The following is a 21,210-nucleotide window of genomic DNA, read 5'->3' on the forward strand; positions in this document are numbered from 1 at the left end:
ACTGATGTTCAAAACTAACCAGTATTTTAAATAAAACTTCTGTCAAGAACATATTTAGAGGTTTATAAAAATTATTTGCTCATGAAAATATGATATTATTTGTTTTTAATATATTCTTTACTTCATAAACCCAGATAAGACTAACTCAACGTGTAAAGACCAAGAAACCATGAATGGAGAAAGTGACTTACCTTAAACATAGGGCGAGGGTGCCTCGGCTGAGAGGGCGCGGTGGCCGCAGCCGAGACCGCGGGCGCCGGGGACGGTGACGTCACATGGTCTGCCGGCAGCGACTCCGGCACCGTCTGAAGGGTTGGCCGCATAGTCGTCGACATTGTCACACCAGTTCAAACACTTATCACCTCGCTAGCACACCCTCACTGCTCGCATCCTCTGCGGCCGCCGCCCACTTAGCCAGCCCCCTCGGCCCAGGCCTTCACCAGCTCGGCTACGATGCCTCCTAATCAACTTAACCGATCGCCCAACAACAACGCCCATCTAACCGCATTTTCGACCATAAAAATACATAGCGAAGACCTAATCGAAGAACTAGGATACTATAGGCATACCTATTTCACTTTCACGTTAATACTAACGATCGTCGAGATGGAAAACGGAAATAGACACGCAAAAAACTATTAGAAAGCTTACAGTGTCGTCTCCTGTCACATAAACACTACGAAAGAATTCGGCGTTTCAGATAAATGCCGACGCGTAACACGATTTCTCTAACGCGAACGGCCCATAAAAATGTTATAAAACCTATTGTTGGTTAAATGTTCGTCAATTTAATAATAAATTTACTAAATATATTAACTTAATTCTGCTAAAAGTCCGTATATTCTTGAATTCACTCTCAAGATGGCGGATTTTCCCTACTCCTCGTAAATGGGCACAAGGCTGACACGAAAACATCAACCGGCTCTCTATCAATCCCTTTCTTTTGATACTGTATGAAATGAGATAGTAATATGTGGCTAACTTCAATAGAGTTTTGTTAAACGTCGTAACGTCATAGGAGACCTGCCAATGGCACATGCGCAAATGTAACGTTGTTTAAATTGAACGCAATCATAACAGTTTGGATTTCAGATGCGTTTAAATCAACAAAATGTAGAAATTCTAAGTTAAGGCTAATTAAGAAATGACATAGCGAATTTTCCTTAATTCCCACATTATGTTTTTACTTCTTGCTTATGATGGAATAAATAATACAATACAAATGATAAAATTCGTGAGTAGTTCGTATAATTATAATATTACTAATGGAATTTAATTATGTCTAATTTTTCGTCGTATTAGGTAAACAGAAAAAGGACCCAAAGAACAGATCAAAAGGATAAGAAACAGAAAGACTACAAATTAGTCCTTTTAAAAAAAGTTTACTCTAAACATTCGCTGCAAATTAAGTAAACGTGACTATTAACTCCAACTCCAACACGTATAGATCTATTCCAAGTATTTGTCTACGACTTATCAGTTTTCCTTTTATTATTTATTTTAAGATTGTATTTTCAAAAGACCAGGTAATGTTTGAATGTTTACGTTAATTTAAATTGATTTTTTATTGCTAAAACACTGATTGCCATTTATCAAAAAATCAAAAATGGCTGCCTTGTTGTTGGCGACTGTTGTGTGCTTGTACGAATAAATGTTTATTTCAATATTTTGTTTTGCATTATAATAAATATATATGTAATGCATAGCAAAGTGCGATATATTAATAAGTTAAGTGGTAAGTTGAAGTATATTTCGCTTCGTGTTATTGTACTTGAGAAATTGCTAACGTAATATAGTTGGGCGCAACGTGAGCTTTTTGTGCGTTTTCATAATCGTGTCATTTACTGAATAATTTGCTTACTTTTACAATACTTTCTATAGATTTTCTGTAAATATGTTAAAATATAATTTCAATTTGTAATTTCGCGATGTAGATACAGCGGTGACCTTAACTAAGTGATTACAGTACAATAAAATAAACGTCCTTACGGCGCAATGCCACTGTTATGTACTTTGCGAACGTTCGATATTTTTCTTGAGTAAACTATGAATGTCTTTTATATAAACTGTATTTAAACATTTCAATGCAAAACAAGTTGTAGGTGAATGAACTTTGAATCTCAAACGCCTTGTCCTTGCCTCGTTCGCATCATGTTTATTATTGCAGTCACCATTGTTTTGTATTTTTTTATTATATTTTTTCATCCTATCGATATATTTAAGTAAATTTCTATGAAATATTTTACGTTTAACTACCAATGTTATAGTAATGTTTCGTTATTTAATAAATTTGACAGAAATTTTACTTATTATCTTACCAATCGTGAAATTTGCTGATGAGATCCAAAGAATACATTGCATTATAATTTTTTTTCATGAATTAATGATCAACTCGAAGAAAATGTCATAGGATGTCTTTGTTATATTTCCTAAGTAGCTAGATACATGTGTGTCAATTTTCTTTTCATTTCAGATTGTTTCACCAACAGTTACAAAGAGGAGAGCATTTAATTAATGATAGTAGAACCCCACCATTAGTATAAGAATATTTTACTATAGCAGTTGTCTTTGGAATAGTTGAAAATGTCCAAAATGTGGCCGCAATCTCAATATTCACATACAAACACACCATACCAAACAAGTACTACAAAGACAAATGAGCACCAGAACCAACAGAATTTAAAAACATTGGGGATGACATCTGCTATATCTATGGCAGGTTCGTAAAACTTTAAATAAATAACAGAATACTTTAAATCTACATAATTTATAATGTTAGCTGGTACACTTGCACTGGCATGTATCAAGTAAAGACAAGAGTAAACTCTAACTGCTGTAGCCAATATGCAAGTTAGAATGAAATTTGTTTTAGTGGTAGCTACTGGCTAGCAATGTCACCTATGATCTATATCTTATCTTACAGTTTTGTGAATATTTTATTAGTAATAATGCCATTAGCTGGAATGCCAGCTACTACTTCATTTATTGGCATGTTCATATTGATGTAATGGCCATTATTCTACTGAAAAGCATAATACAAATGATTTTGCTTGACTGATTGCAATAATCTCAAGATGTTACTAAATGCAGTGGCACAATAAAGGCAATCCTGTCTGTAACGGAATCAGGGCACAAGTCCTTCAAATTTCTCTCTACTCGGAGAAGAGCCACCTCGCACCTATCTATAAAGATATCGGTTCACAGCTAACCACAGCTACAAAGTTGGTAACAATTTTAATCTTTTCAGGCCCCAAACCAATTGATATTGAAAAAACAAATGATTTGAAGGAATCACTTGTGCCATTTGGTGTATTTGAATCTGAGGCGGAAATGCATCATCGTATGGAAGTCTTGGGTTCATTGCATCGTCTCGTCAGACAGTGGATACGCGATGAATCATTGAGGAAGAATATGCCCCCGAGTGTAGCGGACACAGTGGGCGGGAATATCTACACATTTGGATCTTATAGACTTGGGGTGAGAGAGAACATGTTTATTTAAAAGCGATATCTTTAGTATTCAGGCCAGGTTTGACACTTTATCATGACTTGCTAAATGTATGTAGAAAAAATGAACTAACATATTGGCCTCAATATATCAATTTAGCCAACCTTTGTTTACATAATTTAGGCGTTAAATTGATAAGAAGGAACTTTGTGGTCCTCTTTTTTTTTATAATATAAGGCAAACAAGCAAGCCGCCATATCCATCGAAATGGATAGCGACCGCTGCCCATAACATAACATCCGTAATTGCAGATGCATTGTCTACCCTTAATTGACAGACCTCCTTAGTTAATAAAAAACTATAAGTGTGGCAATTACCTATCATGTTTACTATACTTTTATATATGGATTAGGTGTTTGTTGCTAATACATGGTCCATATATCAGTAGTCTTGATACTGTCAAGGGGTGGCCAGCCATCTGTCCAAGACATTGTAGTTTCCTACATATTATTTTGAATTATTTTACCCCTAACCTACACTGTCCCCCTGATCTCCCAGGCTATACCACAGCTACCATTATGTACTAATCTAAGTGCATACAGACCTTTGACTAAACTAGTGGACAACTGGTTAATCTTGCTTTGATTCAATGCTCTTAAATGGTGGTGCACACACTACTCCATTATTAGCTGTGCAACTAAACTGTTGAATTGGTTAAGAAACAATAGACAAACACACAACAGTTGTGCGATTCGTTTTAAGTTTGCATATGGTTTGAATATGTATATATTTATTCCAAGGTACATCACAGAGGGGCGGATATCGACGCGTTGTGTGTAGCCCCAAGGCATATTGATAGAACTGATTACTTTCAGTCATTCTATGAACTACTGAAAACACAGCCACAGGTATTGTATTGTTTTATGTTTATTTATTACTAGCTATTCCCGTGCGGATTCATCAACACATTAATCTTTATTTTGTTTAAATTTTGAATAACAATTACCATAGCAATATTGCTTCTATGCTGTTATTGCTGCTCTTAAATTAATGAAAATAAACCTCTAGGTGTTTAAGGAATTTGGTAGGGTATATAATGGTGGGACATAACATTGAGACTTAAAAAAAACATACAGACGAATTGAGTACCTCCTTTTGGGAAGTCGGTCAACAAGTTAAAGATATACACCTATGGAGACTAGTAATATTTCAAAAGAATATAAAATCTAAAGAAGTATTCAACAAATTCAGATATCTAATATTGCTATAATTAGCTGTTGCTCATGACTTTGCCCACATGAAATTAAAAAATAAAATTTAGCCCATCTTACTTGTTGATAACGACAACTTTTAATGGTGAAAGAATATTTGAAACCCGCCAAGTAATTTTTTTAATTATTTCAATAAATACTTGAATACAAATCTTTCTTTTTTATAATAGTAGCTTTCGCCCGTAACTACGTCCGCGTGGTTTAAAAAAAAACAAAAGCAAGTACCCTATGTATTCTTCGAGACTATCCTCTTTATCCATGCCAAATTTCATTAAATTCCGTTCAGCAGTTAAGACCACAAACAATAACAAATATCCATCTAAACTTTCACATTTATAATATTAGTATGATTAGTACAGATAAATTGTCAAGATCTAGAATGTTGTAATAATTTATTTTAACTTTGTTTATTATTTTTCAGGTAAAGGATTTGAGAGCTGTAGAAGATGCATTTGTGCCGGTAATTAAGATGAATTTTGATGGCATAGAAATTGATTTACTGTTTGCTAGACTTGCCTTGAAAGAGATACCAGGTAAAATAAACTTTTTATAGATGGTAAAAAATAATAATAATACCTTATGTACCATTCCTGTGCAGCTTCATCAGCATGGAATTATAAAAACACTAGCTTTCGCCCGCGACTCCGTCCACACGCGTTTTAAAACAAAAGATTACTCTATGTGTTCTTCCAGACTATCATCTTCATCTATACCGAATTTTATCGAAATCCATTAAGCTTTGCTTACTTGTTCTTTTGAGATTGTAGTTATTGTCTCATTACCAAGACAGATTTCCAAATTATTTGTTTCTAAATTTAATAGCGTGAAAGTATATACCATATAGTCATAGGCTTTTAATTAAAAAAAATATTATTCAAAAATGTATTCTGATTTAAGCGAAAATTAATCAAAAACGGCTCAACTCACGCTTTTATCTTCCGGTGACGGCACCGACTAGTTTCGGACCCTTCGGGGATCCTTCTTCAGGGCGAGTATTATTTAACTTTTGTTCGCGGTCACTCGGTACTCTGATTGCTGACATCCTACATAACTAAGTAATGTGTGTTTATGCTTCATTAATTAGTATAGACAATATGTTTATTAACTTTTGCAGATTCTTTTGATCTACGAGATGATATGTTGCTAAAGAATTTGGACCAGAAATGTGTGAGATCACTTAACGGTTGCCGCGTTACTGACGAAATATTGCGTCTTGTGCCAAATATAAATAACTTCAGATTGACTCTACGAGCTATCAAGCTATGGGCTAAGCGTAAGTATACTCATTCAAGTTGAGATTAAAGTATTTAGTGAATTAACTTACCTTCCAAAGACATTTAATTATATAGTATAGACAAGGCAGTGAACAAATTTTTTTCACTGGTGCTTTCTCTGAAAGGTACTAAATCAGTTGTCAAGTTTAGTGCCAACTTGTTTTTGTTGCGAATTGTACCATTGGGAAAATCCGCAGTGTTCATATAATGTATTTGAAACAATTTTTTTATGTAATGTTTGTAAAATACAGCTGTCTTACCACGATAGTTAGGAATAGAAATATTTTATTTGATAACAACAAATATTAAACAATTACAATCGTTTCTATTACATAAAGCTAATTACAATTTGTACTTTTGATAATCACAAGATCCAGAAATACCTTTTTAATTTATGGTTGATTAGCTTTCTCCCGCGACTTTGTGTGGTATTAAAAAAATCAAAAGTGAGTAGCCTATGTGTGTTTCCAGACTATCCTCTATATCTATGCCAAATTTCATTCAGATCCTTAGCCGTTAAGGCGGCAAACTATGCACAAACATCCATCTAAACTGTCACATTTATAATAATAATAAGATGATATTGGTTTAGTTATATAAGTTTTTATATGCTTGTAATGTTTTTACATTTGTGTTATTTATCTGTTTAGGTCACGGTATATACTCTAACACACTAGGCTACCTGGGCGGTGTGTCGTGGGCCATGTTGGTGGCGAGGACATGTCAGTTGTATCCGAACGCGATGCCAGCGACGTTAGTGCATAAGTTCTTCCTAGTGTTCAGTCAATGGAAGTGGCCGCAGCCGGTGTTGTTGAAGCAACCGGATGCTGTGAATCTGGGTTTTCCGGTCTGGGATCCACGGGTGAGTTACGTGAAATTAAAATGTCCCAGGTTTTATGTAGCATTTGAATGGAATTAGACCAGTAGTTTTTGAGTTATTTCAATACATACAAAAGTACGATGATACAAATGTTTCCACGTTAAAATATTGGTACAAACGTATTTTTCTTTAAATAACTTGTTCAAATCATAAAACACTAACAGCCTAGTACTGAAACATTGTAATATGTGACAGCGTTTTTAAAATCACGTAAAATTTTTCAGTGGTAGTGCCCGCTTTAACATCTTAGCACTGCAGGGCCGGCAAGCCCCGTGTAATACCTACCACGACCACACAGAAGACAGGCGTGAAGTGGAAGCAATTCCGTGTTTCGTCTGCTCAGTGTGGTGCCGGAGGCCGAATTTAAGTCCCTTTGTCTTCACCACCATCCTCCTTACAAGGAGAGGATGGGAAGGGGAAGTGGATTTGTCGGTGGAGGAGATGCATAAGATGGGGCAATATCCTCTTTATTGCGTCTCCTCCTCCGTCGGATAAGGGTAGGCAACGCATCTGCGATCGCAGATGTGTATGGGCAGCGGTCGCTTCGCCATTTTGGCGGATTCAGGTGGCCGCTTCCTCGTTTGCCACCTAATGTTATAAAAAAAAAACGTTTAAACTCCAACTTCATTAAGATTCTGACAACGGTCAGATTGTAAGCGTTTGCAATTTAGTGTTTGAGATTAGATTTAATATTCAACCATTACAACAGTAAATTGGTTCCTTTAGTAAGAATAGGCAAAAATTACAGATTTTCTCCTATGTATAATTAAAAAAATAATTTGTTCCAGGTGAATGTATCGGATCGTTTCCATTTGATGCCCATCATCACTCCGGCGTACCCGCAGCAGAACTCCACCTTCAACGTCTCAGCCTCAACCAGGACTGTCATCATGGAAGAATTCAGACTTGGTAACTTCATACTTTGGTAATTAAACTAACTAGTTGTTGGTCGCGACCTTGTCCGCATGAAAATAAAAACGGTTTAAAAATTTCTAATAAATAATTTTTAAAATAGACCCAGTAATTTTTACGCGACTCCGTCCGGGTGGAATTTAAAAAAAAATGAGTAGCCTATGTGTTCTTCCAGACTATCTTCTGCGTATAGCGCCAAATTTCATCAAGATCCATTCAGCAGTTTAGACTACAAATTCTAACAAACATCCATCTAAACTTTCGGATTTATAATATTAGTATGACGTTACTCACTGATGAATTACCTTTCTAACGGTGAAAGAATTTTTAAAATCGGCCCAGTAGTTTTTTAACTTTCAATGCATACAAAAATACAAATCTTTCCTCTTTATATTACTATAGATAATTATCTTTTCAGTACGAATAAAGTTTTACTCTTTCCAGGTCTAGCAATAACAGATGAGATAATGCTGAGCAAGTGCGGCTGGGAGCGTCTGTTCGAGGCTCCCAACTTCTTCTCCCGCTACAAGCACTTCATAGTGCTGCTCGCCTCCTCCGCCTGCGACGTGGACCAGCTGCAGTGGTGTGGTCTCATCGAGAGCCGCATACGACATCTTATCAGTCAGTATACGAATTACACAGGCTGTGGAAACCCACGCTTAATTAACTATGGAAAATCAATTTATCTTAGAGCCTTCCCACCACTGCCTGATAGAGGCTCAGATAGCTTAAAAATGACGTCACTGTCAGATAAGGGAACAAAATCCGATATTTCCATCACATATTTTATATGTTGGATTTATCTGACAATTTACAAGAATTTTGGGACAGGCCCTAATTGTCAGTCCTACCAAATTGTAAATTGTCTGATAACAATCCAATGTGTAAAATATGTCATAGAAATATCGAATTTTGTTCCCTTATCTGACAGTGACGTCAATTTTAAGCTATCTGAGCCTCTATCAGCTAGTGGTGGGACAGTCCCTTAATCTCTTGTCAAAACAGATAAAAGAAGTTAAGATTTAACGATTACAGTAATGCAACAGCTTGTACTTAAACTTACTTATTACTAATATGCTATACACTATGAGTAGCTGTTGCTCGCGACTTCGTCCGTGTGAAATTTAGCCTATATTACTCAACCAAAGCATAGCTTTCTTATGGTGAAAGTATTTTTGAAATCGACTTAGTAGTTTTTTTTTTTTTTATAACATAAGGTGGCAAACGAGCAAGCGGCCACCTGAATCCGCCAAAATGGCGAAGCGACCGCTGCCCATAGACATCCGCAATTGTAGATGCGTTGCCTACCCTTATACGACGGAGGAGAAGACGCACATAAAGAGGATATTTCCCCTTCCTATGCATCTCCTCCACCGTCAAATCCACTTCCCCTTCCCATCCTCTCCTTATAAGAAAAGGGTGATAAAGGGAAAGGGACTTAAATTAGGCCTCCGGCACCACACTCATCAGACGAAACACGATATTGGTTCCATTTCACGTCTGTCTTCTGTGTGGTCGTGGTATTACACCGGGTGTGCCGGCCCTGCAGTGCTAAAATGTTAAAACGGACACTACCACTGTTTAGTTAACTGTTAGTTTTTGACTTGTTTATTTAAATTTTCACTGAATTTATTAACAAATCTAGATTTTTTATAACTGTGGATCTTATTTGTAATTTCAAATTATTTTGTAAACAAATAAATGTAAAATAATTTAATTTTTATATTATTTCAGCTACACTTGAGAGAAACCAGCACATAACTATAGCCCATGTGAACCCGGAGTGCTATAACTCTGTGCCTCTCAACACTAATAATGGACAGCCCCTAGCCTTGCCTCCAGGTGAGTTAATAAAAGGATAATTTCTTTTTTTATTATCCCTCTAGCTTTCGCCCGCCACTTCGTCCGCGTGGCATTAAAAAAATCAATAATGAGTAGCCTATGTGTTCTTCGTTACATCTATACCAAATTTCATCAATGTCCGTTTAGCCATTTAGGCTACAATTTCTAACATACATCCATCCATCTAAACTTTCGCATTTATAGTATTAGTATGATTGTTTCGGCAGCTTATTGTTATATAATTGGTTATCTAAAGAAGTGGAGTTTATGTTGCAAGGAACTAGGTAATTTAAAGTTAATAAATCTTTTATTAATCAGTTAATACATTTTACTATTTTTAAATAATAAAATTTAAAAATAGTAAAAAAAGTTAAATAAATCATTTTTTTCAATTTTCATTTCATTTTTCTGAAAATGTAACACTACGGATTTTTCCAACTGTACACTGTGGAAGGAGAAAAATAATTAATGTTTTCATTATCTCTTGTTCTTGATCTTTGGCAGGCGCGCCCGTGCCCACAGATCCAGCACCTGATCTCAAAAAGAATGAATTGGTAAGTTTAAAATTGTATTTTATAGTAAGACTAGCTGTTCCCGTGCGGCTTCATCTGTATGGAATTACAAGAACTTTATTTTATTGTTGACATTTTTGTAATTTTTAATTGTAACTGTCAAAATTTAAATGCACAAATGACAAAAAGATCTTTGACATTATAGTTACTATGGCAAGCTTGCTTTTTTGATGTCAGCTTGTAGTTTTAGTCTCTTTCCCGCAAGACTTATCCCAAATGACTTACTCCCTTAGTTTAATAAAGTGAAAATATAGCTAAAAGCATGCCTTAAATGAAGGGCTTTTCATTAAAAAAAATGATTATTCAAAAATATATTTTAATTGCTGACATCCATCATAACTAAGTAGTGTGTGTTTACGTTTAGTATATAAGTAAAAGTGATTAAGAAAATATATAGAGGAGGCATAGTTGACACTTCACTTGCCGATAGAGGTTATTAAATAATATTTAAGTATTTATATTTTATTTGTAACACTGATAGTTTATTTTATGATAAAAGATGGAACATACTATATTTTTGTAAAATGTTTTTAAACATGGCAATACAAGAACATGAGGTGGCTTTTAACTTGGCAACTAACATAGTACCCGTCAAAGAAGTTACTAGGAAAAAATGAAAAAATATAGAAATATAGGAATAGATTGAAATTGATTGGGTTTAAAATGGAACTCATTCCCAGGGGGAGGTGATCGCTAACAACTGCTCCATGTGGTTCATCGGGCTGGTGTTTGAGAAGACCAACGTGAATGTAGACCTGACGTACGACATCTCGTCCTTCACTAAAGCGGTGCACTACCAGGCTGAGAACACTAACATGCTACGAGACGGCATGTCTATTGAGGTTAGTGCTTAACATTTATAATCTTGGAAGACTAATATTAGCCTTTTTCCACCCTTTTCTTAAGAAGGGATAGAAAGGTAAAGTGGATTTGATGGAGGAGACGCATAGAAAGGGAAAATATCCTGTTTATATCCGTCTCCATCTATTAAGGATAGGCAACGCATCTGCAATTGCAGATGTATGGGCAGCCTATGTGTTCTTCCAGACTATCCTCTACATCTATGCCAAATTCAATTAAAATCCGTTTAGTAGTTTAGGCTACAAACTAACAGACATCCACATTCATCTCAACTTCACATTTATAATAATATAATTGAAAGATTGTAAAAGAAAAGAAAATAACAATCGAAATATCGGAATAAGTTATAAAAGAAAATAATAATCTGATAATTGTTATTATTCTCCCCAGGCCCGTCACGTGCGCCGCAAGCAACTGCACCAGTACCTCTCGCCGTCGCTGCTGAAGCGCGAGCGCACCATCTCCGGCGCCAAGCGGCGGCCGCCGGAGCCCGCGCCCGCCGTGCAGCACCTGCCGCACAAGCGCACGCGCAGGCTCTCCGAGAGCAGCGTGAGTACACACACATATAGTATACCCCACACACATCCATACACCGACAACAATCACAACCTCACACAAACACACACTTACGCAAACACACAAAATTTTCCCATGTCTGACGGTGCTATAAAGCATTTTTCCTTTCATAAAAACATACACAGGATACCCCCAACCCCACCTACTCCCTCACACAGACACACACTGACACTTCACTTGAAACATTTTTCACATAATCATCACTAACGCTATCTAAAATCGCGTCATAATTAATTGTATTTTGAAATAACTGCCATTTAGTGTCATCAATACTAATATTATAGAGAAGAATAGAAATAATAAAATAAAACAACAAATCAAATATAAATGTATGCCTCTAGAAAAGATGTAAAAATACACTACTATACAAAAATGAAGTATTTTTATAGAACAGGCTAAATTTGTGTGGCGAATTGTTTGTCCGCAGATAACATCGTAATATACGGCCCCGGTGCTCAGCCTGAAAGCTAGGATCTACGCCGTCAAGGGTAGTTTATACATAGCGCACTATGTATGTAGATACACCTATATAGTGGTACAAATTGTATATTGAACTTAAAACTTGAACTTAAGTTGGGATAAAAACGCAAATGCAATTCTAGTGTTCATCGGACAAATGTATATTCTGTGAAGCAGTTTTAAGCTACACACAGAGCTTAACGTTTACTAAAGGTTTTGCAGAATACTGAAATGACTATAATGTATAGACCTCTACATTTCAGTAGAATATGGATTTTATGTTGTTTCAGTAATCAGCTGTTGTTTAGGGAAATCATAAATAAGGATTTATAGAAGCAAGCAATCATTCAGATTTCAGACACAATGGAGCCCATTATATAGATTTAGTGTAAATTAACATGAAATGCTTGTTTAATCCTTTAAAATTTGGCAATTATCTCTCACTTGATATTAATGTAATTTTTTTTATTAGTAAATAATCCTACTTAAGTATAAAAACCGTCCCATTTTATGATTATCTCAAAAAAAATTGTTTAATTAAGGGTTCAACAACCATTAAGTTAGAATATGCCAAATAATAACAATAAAAATATCTATAAATAATCTTTTTTCTCCGCAGACGGAGGAAGTTAGCCTGTTATCCTACAATGAAGATTCAAACTCATCCAATATGTATGAGGTGAACATACAGAATGGTACAGCACAGCCGCAGAGTGATCAAGAACGTAAAGAGAAGATCTCCGAGGCCCAGTCTTCATCCAGCAGTATCGTGTGTACGTAGCAGTATGAACAATGGCGTCACCGGTTCATATTCGGAACCAGTAACGTCAAGAAGAACAAAGTGAAACGTGCTTAAAGTGACTAAGTGAATGTGATTTTAAGTGTAAGTTGGTGCATTGGATTGCCTTTGCGGAATTTGGTAAGTCGACTTCGGTCTTGGTTGATTTGAAGATTGATATATTCAATTACCTTTTGTATTAGTGATGCATTTTACAGTTTTAAAACAATTACTCTTTTCAGTTTTTGAATTTTTCTATGAATCATTTCATATGTCATTTGTAAATCTTGTAAATAATTTAAAAAATCAGGTTACTTTATTTATGTCCTGTTTAGCAGTCAATATCAAATAAAGGATTAATGTAAATACAATAATTCACTAATGGTTTTTGTCATATAAGTTTTATGCATCGCTAATATGAAAGAATAAATTGTATCACTTGACTAGCATCTCAGATTCCATTTTAGAGTATGGTGAAAGATATTGAGGTGGTAAGGAGTTTTTTAATATTTCATATCTTATCCTAACCACCAGCTGATCGCATCGAGCAACATTATTACGTAAGTCTATTAGTTAGAATATTTCGAGAAAAATTGCAAAAAAAAATATATACATAGTTTATATAAGTGTATTTGATATTTTTATCTTTCGACGGTCCTGTGTTTTTTCACCTTTAATTGCAGGTTGGACACAAGGAACAATGCGGCCACAAGTAAGTCTTGTTCACTTAACTCGTAGGATGTTGTAGACCTTTACAGGGAAATTATTGTTTGTGTATTTTTGTATTTATCCTCGTTTATTTCGTAAGTCTTTTTAATGATTACATTTATTTATGATACAGATTTTTTTAAACTAAATTGTACAAATACAAATTGCCCACCCTGAATGGTTGATTAGTACAAATTATGTGACAGTCCTTTTATAGTTTTGAATATATGCTGTGGCTTAAAATATCAATATTTGAAGATATTACATCCACTATATGTATTTCTTCTGTTTGTTAGCTATATATGTTGCCCTAAACATAATATGGAAATAACTAAATCACTTTAATTATGCAATTTATTGTCCACTCATATGAGTAAAGCATGCATTGTACAAAAAATGTTCAAATCAGCTTTTCAACAGTAAGAGTGGGTTTTCACTGTTGAAATACTTTTATAAAAACATCTCTTCTCTCACTTCCCTTTGAAGTAACAGAGGACTATATGTTACAATACAAATGTTTCAATAATGAAATATCATACTAATTAAATGGCTCCAATATAGACTATCATTAACCACAATATTGCAATTTACACCTTGATCTGTGTAAAAGAAACATTACGAAGGAGAAATGTATGTCTATAGTATGTTATTGTTTACAAAAATTTGCATTTCAAACGATAATTTACGTAGGAGCCATTAAATTGTGTTCACATATGTATAAAATACATTATTGCCTTGTGGAACACTCCCTGTTTCATATAGGTAATTTTACCATTGTGCATAATCTTTGTTATGTTCTTTAGAACTTACAATGATGCGCTACATAATACCTCACAAACCAAAGCAGTAAACAGGGCAATGTATAAGCTACATGCAGATTACAACATGTTTTCTTGCTCCAATTCATATTTTTAATAATAGTAATTTTTTTAATGCCTTTACTCAATATTACATTAATAAAACCTCTTGCAATAAACAATAACATCCCTAACATATCTGATTTCTTAGTCTATTATTTACTGAAGTTACCACAAGCTAAATTATATATTATCTTATATTTAAAATTCTTAGGACCTGTCCCACCAAATTGTAAATTGTCTGATAACAATCCAACATGTAAAATATCGGACTTTGTCCCCTTATCTGACAGTGACATTTTAAAGCTATCTGAACCTCTACCAGCTAGTTGACAGGACCTTATTGTGTAAAAGCAATATGTTTTTGTATATGTTTCGGTAATGAAGACTCACGATACACGATATTTTACATTAAATAGCATTTTATTTTATTACAACCTTCTTGAAGATCAAATGTTTTAAGGAATACATAAGAACATATATGTAGTACAACTAATTTGGTTGTTGCCAGGATTACTTTTCTTTTCCTAGATAATTAAAGAATGTAAAATAGATATCAAACAAACCTTTTTTGAATAATGATTAAGATCATATGCTGGCAACCCCTGACAGCTGGAAAATCTTGTGTATTGAATGTAAATATGAAATCGATTTGGCCGTGATCATTTCTGCGTAAGCACTGGCGTGCTACCAGTTTTTAGGAAAAATTTATTATAAGTGGAATATATATTTTTCTCACAATTTTAGTATGATGGATTAAACTTATTCATATTCGTAGTGCAGAAAAATGTTGGTGTGTCTGTAAACAAAATTTCAAACTAAGGCAAAACTTTAGATTTAATGCGATCTCATTCAAACATGAGTTAGTGTTATTACAAGTTATTGTGTTATTTTCTTAGGATTTCAAACTATTTCTTGTCCGCCTCTCGATTATTCTCGCAAATGTATATTCAAGTATATTTAAAATGGTTTATGAATAATTATACTTAGTAGCTTTCACTAAAAAGCTAGATTGCATAAATTTTCTACAGCACAGAAAACATGTTGACTAAACTTTGTCTTTAAAACAAGCAATTCCACCTAGATATAAGACTCAAGTGTAGTTGTTGTAAGGACGTTCTAGACTTTAAGTTGTATATAGCAATAGCCACTTGATTACTATTATATATGAAGATATATATCCAGCAAAAAATTCATTTAAAATTGAAAAAAAAACGAAAATAAATGTACATACAAAAAAACTATTGTTTTATTTCAACCTTTATACCTGAAAACTTACTATTGACAAATATCCTTGGGAATTAGTAATTTTATGAAATCTGTTATGACTCCACACAGGTGAATAACTTAATCTTGCTAACACAAAAACTATGGAGTGTCAAAACATAAAACTATTTATTCAAACAAATCATTTATTTTAAACATCAAATCAGATTAATATTAAGTAAGTTATAAAACTAAGAAACCATGTAAAGCCTAAACACACACTTCTTTGTTGCCCAAGATGTCAGCAATCACAGCTTATTTTTGTATAATTCTTTCTTTAACAAAAAGCCCTACACTTAGGACACACTTTAGGCTATATATTTTTACACTATTAAACTTAGGGGGGGGGGTGTAAATAAATAGGATAATACCTTTATGTGAGAAAGGGACCATAAACTACAAGCTTCCAACATTAGGGAACCAAAGTTATGTTAACAGTAATTTTTATATTTGCAATTGACAAATGTAAACAAAAAAATAAAGTTTATATAATTTCACGCGGATGACACCGCAGAAATAATAATTATTACTGTCTGAAATACTATTAAAGTATGTTCATTAGTATATATCGGTATCATTTTCAGTAGTAAGTTTATCTTGGTGCGCTTTCAGTTCCAGTATCTCGTTCTGGATGGAGACGCTGAGCTCCTGTATGGGCACGGGCTGCGTGCGCCAGAACACGTTCTGGTGCTTGCTGATGCGGTTGCGACGTTTGTGATCTTTTAAATGTACCTGGAATACGAACAATTATTAATGTACACTTTATACTATATAGACATTAAATGCAAGTTCACACTTAGGCAGGACAATTGTCGCGCAGGCTTGGTCTCACTGGCGCCAGTTGCCAGTTGCCAGTCCAGTTATTAAACGTAACTGGCCAGGTGTGAACCACGCAAAAATAAGATAGCTTTTACCACAAAATAGTAAACATTTTTGTACAACTATCAAGGGTGAATATGATCATCCAATCATGATTTTTTCAATGTTTGCTAAAAGTTGTACAGCAATTTTTCTGTAAATGAAATACCACTAAAGAACTGTGTACAATCTACTGTCATTTTATAGAAGCAACTAATTGTATGTGGTCTGGTGAAGTGTGGTATAATGTGGCATGGTGTAGTGGTGTGGCGTGTTGTAGTGGAGCGTAGTGGCGTGGTGAGATGTAATGTGGTGTCGTCGTGTGGCGTGGGGTAATGTGGTGTAGTGGTGTGGCATGGTGCAGTGTAATGTGGTGTAGCGTGGTGCAGTGTAATGTTGCGAAGTGTAGTGTGGCGTGGTGCAGTTACCTTCTTGACGTGCGTATTGACCATGGAGCGCAGATGGAAGAGCGCGGGGCAGAGCGGGCAGCGGCGCGCGGGCGCCGTGTGCGCGCACACCGCGTGCTGGTTGCGACGGTTAAGAGACACGAACCCGCGCCCACACACCTATACAAATATTATATCTAACTATACTTTATACTAGTATAATAAAGTGTAAAAACACACTTTGATATATAAGATGTCAACAATCACAGCACATTTTTGAATAATTATTTTTAGTTGGATTTTTGTTAGAGTTTGTAGTTTCTCGATGAAATTTTGCATAGATGTAGGGTATAGTCTGGAAGAACATAGGCTACTCAATTTTTTTTTTTCAATTATATGCGAAGTAGCGGGCGAAAGATAGTTTACAATATTAGTAAGATTACTTACATCACAGACGTACGGCCTTTCATTAGTATGCAAACGTTGATGCCACATTAACGAGCGCTCGTCTACAAAATCACGTTGACAAGTAGCGCAGGGAAACTTCCTTTTCCTTGCATTATCTTTGATATTTGTGTTAGCACGTTTCCTGAAATATTGTAAAAAAATCACACTGAAAAAAACAATTAAAAGACACTAAAGAGTTCTACTAATATTATGAAGAGGAACAACTTGTGATTTGGTTTGTATATTTTATTGTAACTCAAAAAATATTGGATAGATTTCAATAATTCTTCCATCGTTTAAAAACTACGTCATCAGTGAGTAACATAGGGTTTTTAATTCATTTTTAATCTCACGTGAACGAATTCGCGAGTAACAGCTAGTTTAAATTTAAAACTAGAGATACCATAGCTTTCCGTAAATTGTAAAGAATTTTTTTCATCTTTTCTGTTATATCTATACCCTTCCTTCATAAAACATATGTAACTAATATTATATAGCTTTTTAATGGTTTTTTTTTAAATCGGTTTAGTATTTCCAAAACAATGAAATCTTTCCCGTTAATAATATGTAGTTTAAATTTAAAATATGTTTTATTACAAAATAGCTTTCTTAGATTATGTACTGAAAAATGTTTTTAAGTGTTAACTGATAACTCGGTATAAATACTTACTTAACATCACCCTTCATATGCATTTCATGCTTTTTTATATGAAATTCAAAACTATTCTCTCCCTTATACATACGGCCACAATAATAACAAGTAAATTTCTTCATATGTTTCTTCTCATTATGTTCTATCAACTGTTCCTCGTCCATCAACACTAAACCACACACTTCACAAACATGTGTCTCTTCCGTTCCCTTCATGTCTTCAATTGTATCATGCCATTTCTGATGAGCGATAATTCCATCTTTAGTTTTAAACGCCATATTGCATTCTGTACATTTATGGACATCTGTATGCGTTTCTAGATGCTTCTTAAACTCATCCTCATCTTCTTTTAGTTGTTTACATATCTGTAAAGAAATTAAACATTTCAAATTGAGTTCTAATTCTTTTTAGAAGTTAAATATTAAATGTACAGTAAATCTTATATAAAACTCTAAGAAACACAAATATTTTGTACTCATTGTTAAAATTAAAGCAACTAAAAATAAATTTGCATTAACATTCATTTATATTATAAAAAGTTCAAAATAGGCGATTCAAGTTAACATACTTAGACCCTTTCATATGGAAAATAACAAACTATGGAAGAAAGTATGCCCAGCTTCAACTTATCAATTGATATAATTTTCTTTTAAATATTGGGGAATTTTTACTTCAATGTCATGTTATTTTAAACAAAGTTGTATGTATTTTTGTACAAGATCTTATTTATTTTTGTCTCACAGACAATATAAGTGAAATATATTAAAAATACACAAAAAGTATAAATAAAATGTTATAAATAACTTACAGAACACACAAATAAATCAATGTCATGTTCCAATTTCATATGTTCTTTTAGTTTACTAACAAATTTATACCTCACAGGACATTGACTGCAATTTATGTAACTCATTGGATTACGATGTCTCCTCCTTCTTACTTTATCACTTTCTGGAAAAACAATCTTCAGTACATCATTTAATTGTTTCTTTCCAATATCATTTACAGGAACTAATGTACCATTTTGCTCTTTAAAGAATGACTGATCACCATTTTCATCAGCTACTATGACAATATCACTGTCATCACTATCAGACAAATTCTGACTATCTTCTAGATTACTCTCCTCTTGTTCTTTATGCTCTATGGTATTTAAAATACCAGTTAAATTATAATCAAATATCTCAGTTTCCGGATTAATTACAGGCAATTTAATACAAAGGGAGTCAGATTCTATGTTATCAGAGATTTCAATAAGATCTATCTGTTCCTCTAATAAATTAATATAAAAATCAAGTATCTCTTCGCTCCGTTTACTCAGTAAATAAAATTTATAAGCAGATGATGCAGCTATGAAACAATCTGAACATATTTTGTATTTATCCTCCGGGAAAACCTGTAATTAACACAGAAATAAAAATTATGACATTTTACAAGACTTCAGATTGAACTTGTGCACAGCTTGCGAGGTTTAGAATTTACTATATAACACACAATTAGATTAACTCTTTAGGTGTTTTACAGCTAATAAGTTAGTTTTTTTTATTTAACATAAGGTGGCAAAAGAGTAAGCGGCCACCTAAATCCACCGAAATGGAAAGCGACCACTGCCCATAAACATCCACAATTGCAGATGCGTTGCCTACCCTTAATTGACGGAGGAGGACACGCACATAAAGAGAACATTTCCCCTTCTTATGCATCTCCTACACCGTCAAATCCACTTTTCCTTCCCATCCTTTCCTCTTAAGGGTGGAAAGAGAAAGGGACTAAAATTAGTAAAATTACTACAGTAAATTAGATACTATTCAGCACTTATGTATATAATGAACGAAACTCTTGTAATAATTATTACCTTTATATCACAGATCTTTTCCAATACGTCAGCAATGCAGTATTCTTTATCATTCTTACAAATCTTTGTAAACATATCCTCATTTAGGTCCTTCAAAGGCAACAGACATATACGACACAAGTTATTGTTTAGTGTACCATTCGCGATATGCTTTACAATTTCCTTGACGTTGACCACTTTTGCCATTTTTTCTAATCCAAAATACCGTTTTCTGCTGTAAATTCATGGTGGTTTTTTTAGTAATAAACAAAAATAAAAGTTGCGTTAACGTCTCAGATATCAAAATACAAATACAATGCAATCAAAATAAGTTTAGAACTTACCTCCGTTTTTATTATTGATGCGTTCGTAAAGTAATATTACGGAAGCGATCAAGCTTTGGCGTTTGGTAAGGCTGGATTCAAAAGAATTTCAAGATGTCATGAGCGTCATGATGCCACCTCCGTGAAGTTGGAGCTAATTCACGTTGACTTTTTTTATGCCGATCGTATAAGAGGGTTTGGAAGAAAATAACCAGTTATATTTTGACTTAACAACATTAAGTCGTAATTTAGCGTTATCGTACATTTTAGGAAACAATACTATTACATCCATGTTATTTTCAGGAATTTGGAAATAATTATGATGGCAACACTTACTTCCTCTGCAAATGCCGCTTCTTCATTGGTTAAAACATGAACAATGTTTACATTTCACTTTTATTTAGCATTATAGTGCGACAAGGATCTTTATAACAGTTGTATATACTAGTATTATTAGTTACCAAGAAGAATCTATAATATTTTCGCTTTCGAAGTTCTGTTATTTTGAATGCAAAAACTAAGCGAATCTGCAAATTTTGACATAAGTGCTGTAGTACTTGTAGTAATATTTATACTGATACAACTATACAAATTAATATGGATTATTAAAAAAAAGACCATGTAAACTTTCAGTTTCTTATGCTCAGCTTTAACTATGAAGAAAATGTAGCGTTATTATACCTTTGTCACTAATGTTCAAAGAGAATACAAAATATTAGCAAATTAGCAAATGAAACTAGGTATATATTGTTATATATTTCAATAAATGACTTCCTTTAAAATATAGACGAACGGCCATATTAACAATAATTGTAAATTACTTTAAAACACACAAACTAAACTCCAATGCGACAACGCAAATATATCGAACGTTCCGTTGTGAAGACTAGTAATAGTCTTGGGTAGTACACGTACGATGTACTAAAAAGTAATGTTACTGGGCACTATACTAAAAGTAACGTTACGGAACGGCTTCTGTTAATCGGACATTTAGTACTTTTAGTACA

At 34.1% G+C, this 21,210-nt stretch overlaps 2 protein-coding genes across 5 annotated transcripts; one reads left to right on the forward strand and one right to left on the reverse strand.

Moving 5' to 3' along the window:
- Window positions 1-1,614: 1,614 nt before the first annotated feature.
- Window positions 1,615-15,652, forward strand: LOC106108874 (poly(A) polymerase type 3). 3 transcript variants are annotated; one of them, XR_001225972.1, is made up of 15 exons: window positions 1,615-1,735; window positions 2,474-2,719; window positions 3,248-3,477; window positions 4,248-4,355; window positions 5,140-5,251; window positions 5,833-5,991; window positions 6,643-6,854; window positions 7,661-7,781; window positions 8,229-8,405; window positions 9,519-9,626; window positions 10,131-10,180; window positions 10,879-11,040; window positions 11,450-11,608; window positions 12,063-12,146; window positions 12,714-12,777. XR_001225972.1 is itself a non-coding variant. In XM_013290178.1 (15 exons), the coding sequence occupies exons 2-14, from the start codon at window positions 2,584-2,586 to the stop codon at window positions 12,072-12,074; spliced, it is 1,746 nt and encodes a 581-aa protein (XP_013145632.1). In that variant the 5' UTR covers window positions 1,615-1,735; window positions 2,474-2,583; the 3' UTR covers window positions 12,075-12,123; window positions 12,714-12,730. The 3 variants fall into 3 exon arrangements, 2 of the variants coding, with proteins under 2 accessions (XP_013145632.1, XP_013145631.1); XM_013290178.1 differs by having other exon boundaries at window positions 12,063-12,123; window positions 12,714-12,730; XM_013290177.1 differs by lacking the exon at window positions 12,063-12,146 and having other exon boundaries at window positions 12,714-15,652.
- A 608-nt stretch (window positions 15,653-16,260) lies between these two features.
- Window positions 16,261-20,382, reverse strand: LOC106108875 (zinc finger protein 615-like). Of its 2 annotated transcripts, XM_013290179.1 has the most exons (7): window positions 20,225-20,382; window positions 19,902-20,115; window positions 18,855-19,442; window positions 18,065-18,411; window positions 17,395-17,536; window positions 16,990-17,127; window positions 16,261-16,435 (listed from the first exon to the last, which is right to left on the reverse strand). In XM_013290179.1, the coding sequence occupies exons 2-7, from the start codon at window positions 20,085-20,087 to the stop codon at window positions 16,262-16,264; spliced, it is 1,575 nt and encodes a 524-aa protein (XP_013145633.1). In that variant the 5' UTR covers window positions 20,088-20,115; window positions 20,225-20,382; the 3' UTR covers window position 16,261. The 2 variants fall into 2 exon arrangements, with proteins under 2 accessions (XP_013145633.1, XP_013145634.1); XM_013290180.1 differs by lacking the exon at window positions 20,225-20,382 and having other exon boundaries at window positions 19,902-20,196.
- Window positions 20,383-21,210: the final 828 nt, after the last annotated feature.

Source organism: Papilio polytes, unplaced genomic scaffold, assembly GCF_000836215.1.
Source record: "Papilio polytes unplaced genomic scaffold, Ppol_1.0 DF821400.1, whole genome shotgun sequence".
Classification (NCBI taxonomy): Eukaryota; Metazoa; Arthropoda; class Insecta; order Lepidoptera; family Papilionidae; genus Papilio; species Papilio polytes.

Bases quoted from the DNA above. Each gene is read 5' to 3' on its own strand.
- LOC106108874 (XM_013290177.1), top strand. From the start codon at position 2,584: ATGTCCAAAATGTGGCCGCAATCTCAATATTCACATACAAACACACCA. The intron at 8,406-9,518 runs GTCAGTATACGA...ATATTATTTCAG, and splicing joins CCGCATACGACATCTTATCA to CTACACTTGAGAGAAACCAG. The intron at 9,627-10,130 runs GTGAGTTAATAA...GATCTTTGGCAG, and splicing joins GCCCCTAGCCTTGCCTCCAG to GCGCGCCCGTGCCCACAGAT.
- LOC106108875 (XM_013290179.1), bottom strand. From the start codon at position 20,087: ATGGCAAAAGTGGTCAACGTCAAGGAAATTGTAAAGCATATCGCGAAT. The intron at 17,537-18,064 runs GTAAGTATTTAT...ACAATATTTCAG, and splicing joins CATATGAAGGGTGATGTTAA to GAAACGTGCTAACACAAATA. The intron at 16,436-16,989 runs GTAACTGCACCA...TTCGTATTCCAG, and splicing joins TCAATACGCACGTCAAGAAG to GTACATTTAAAAGATCACAA.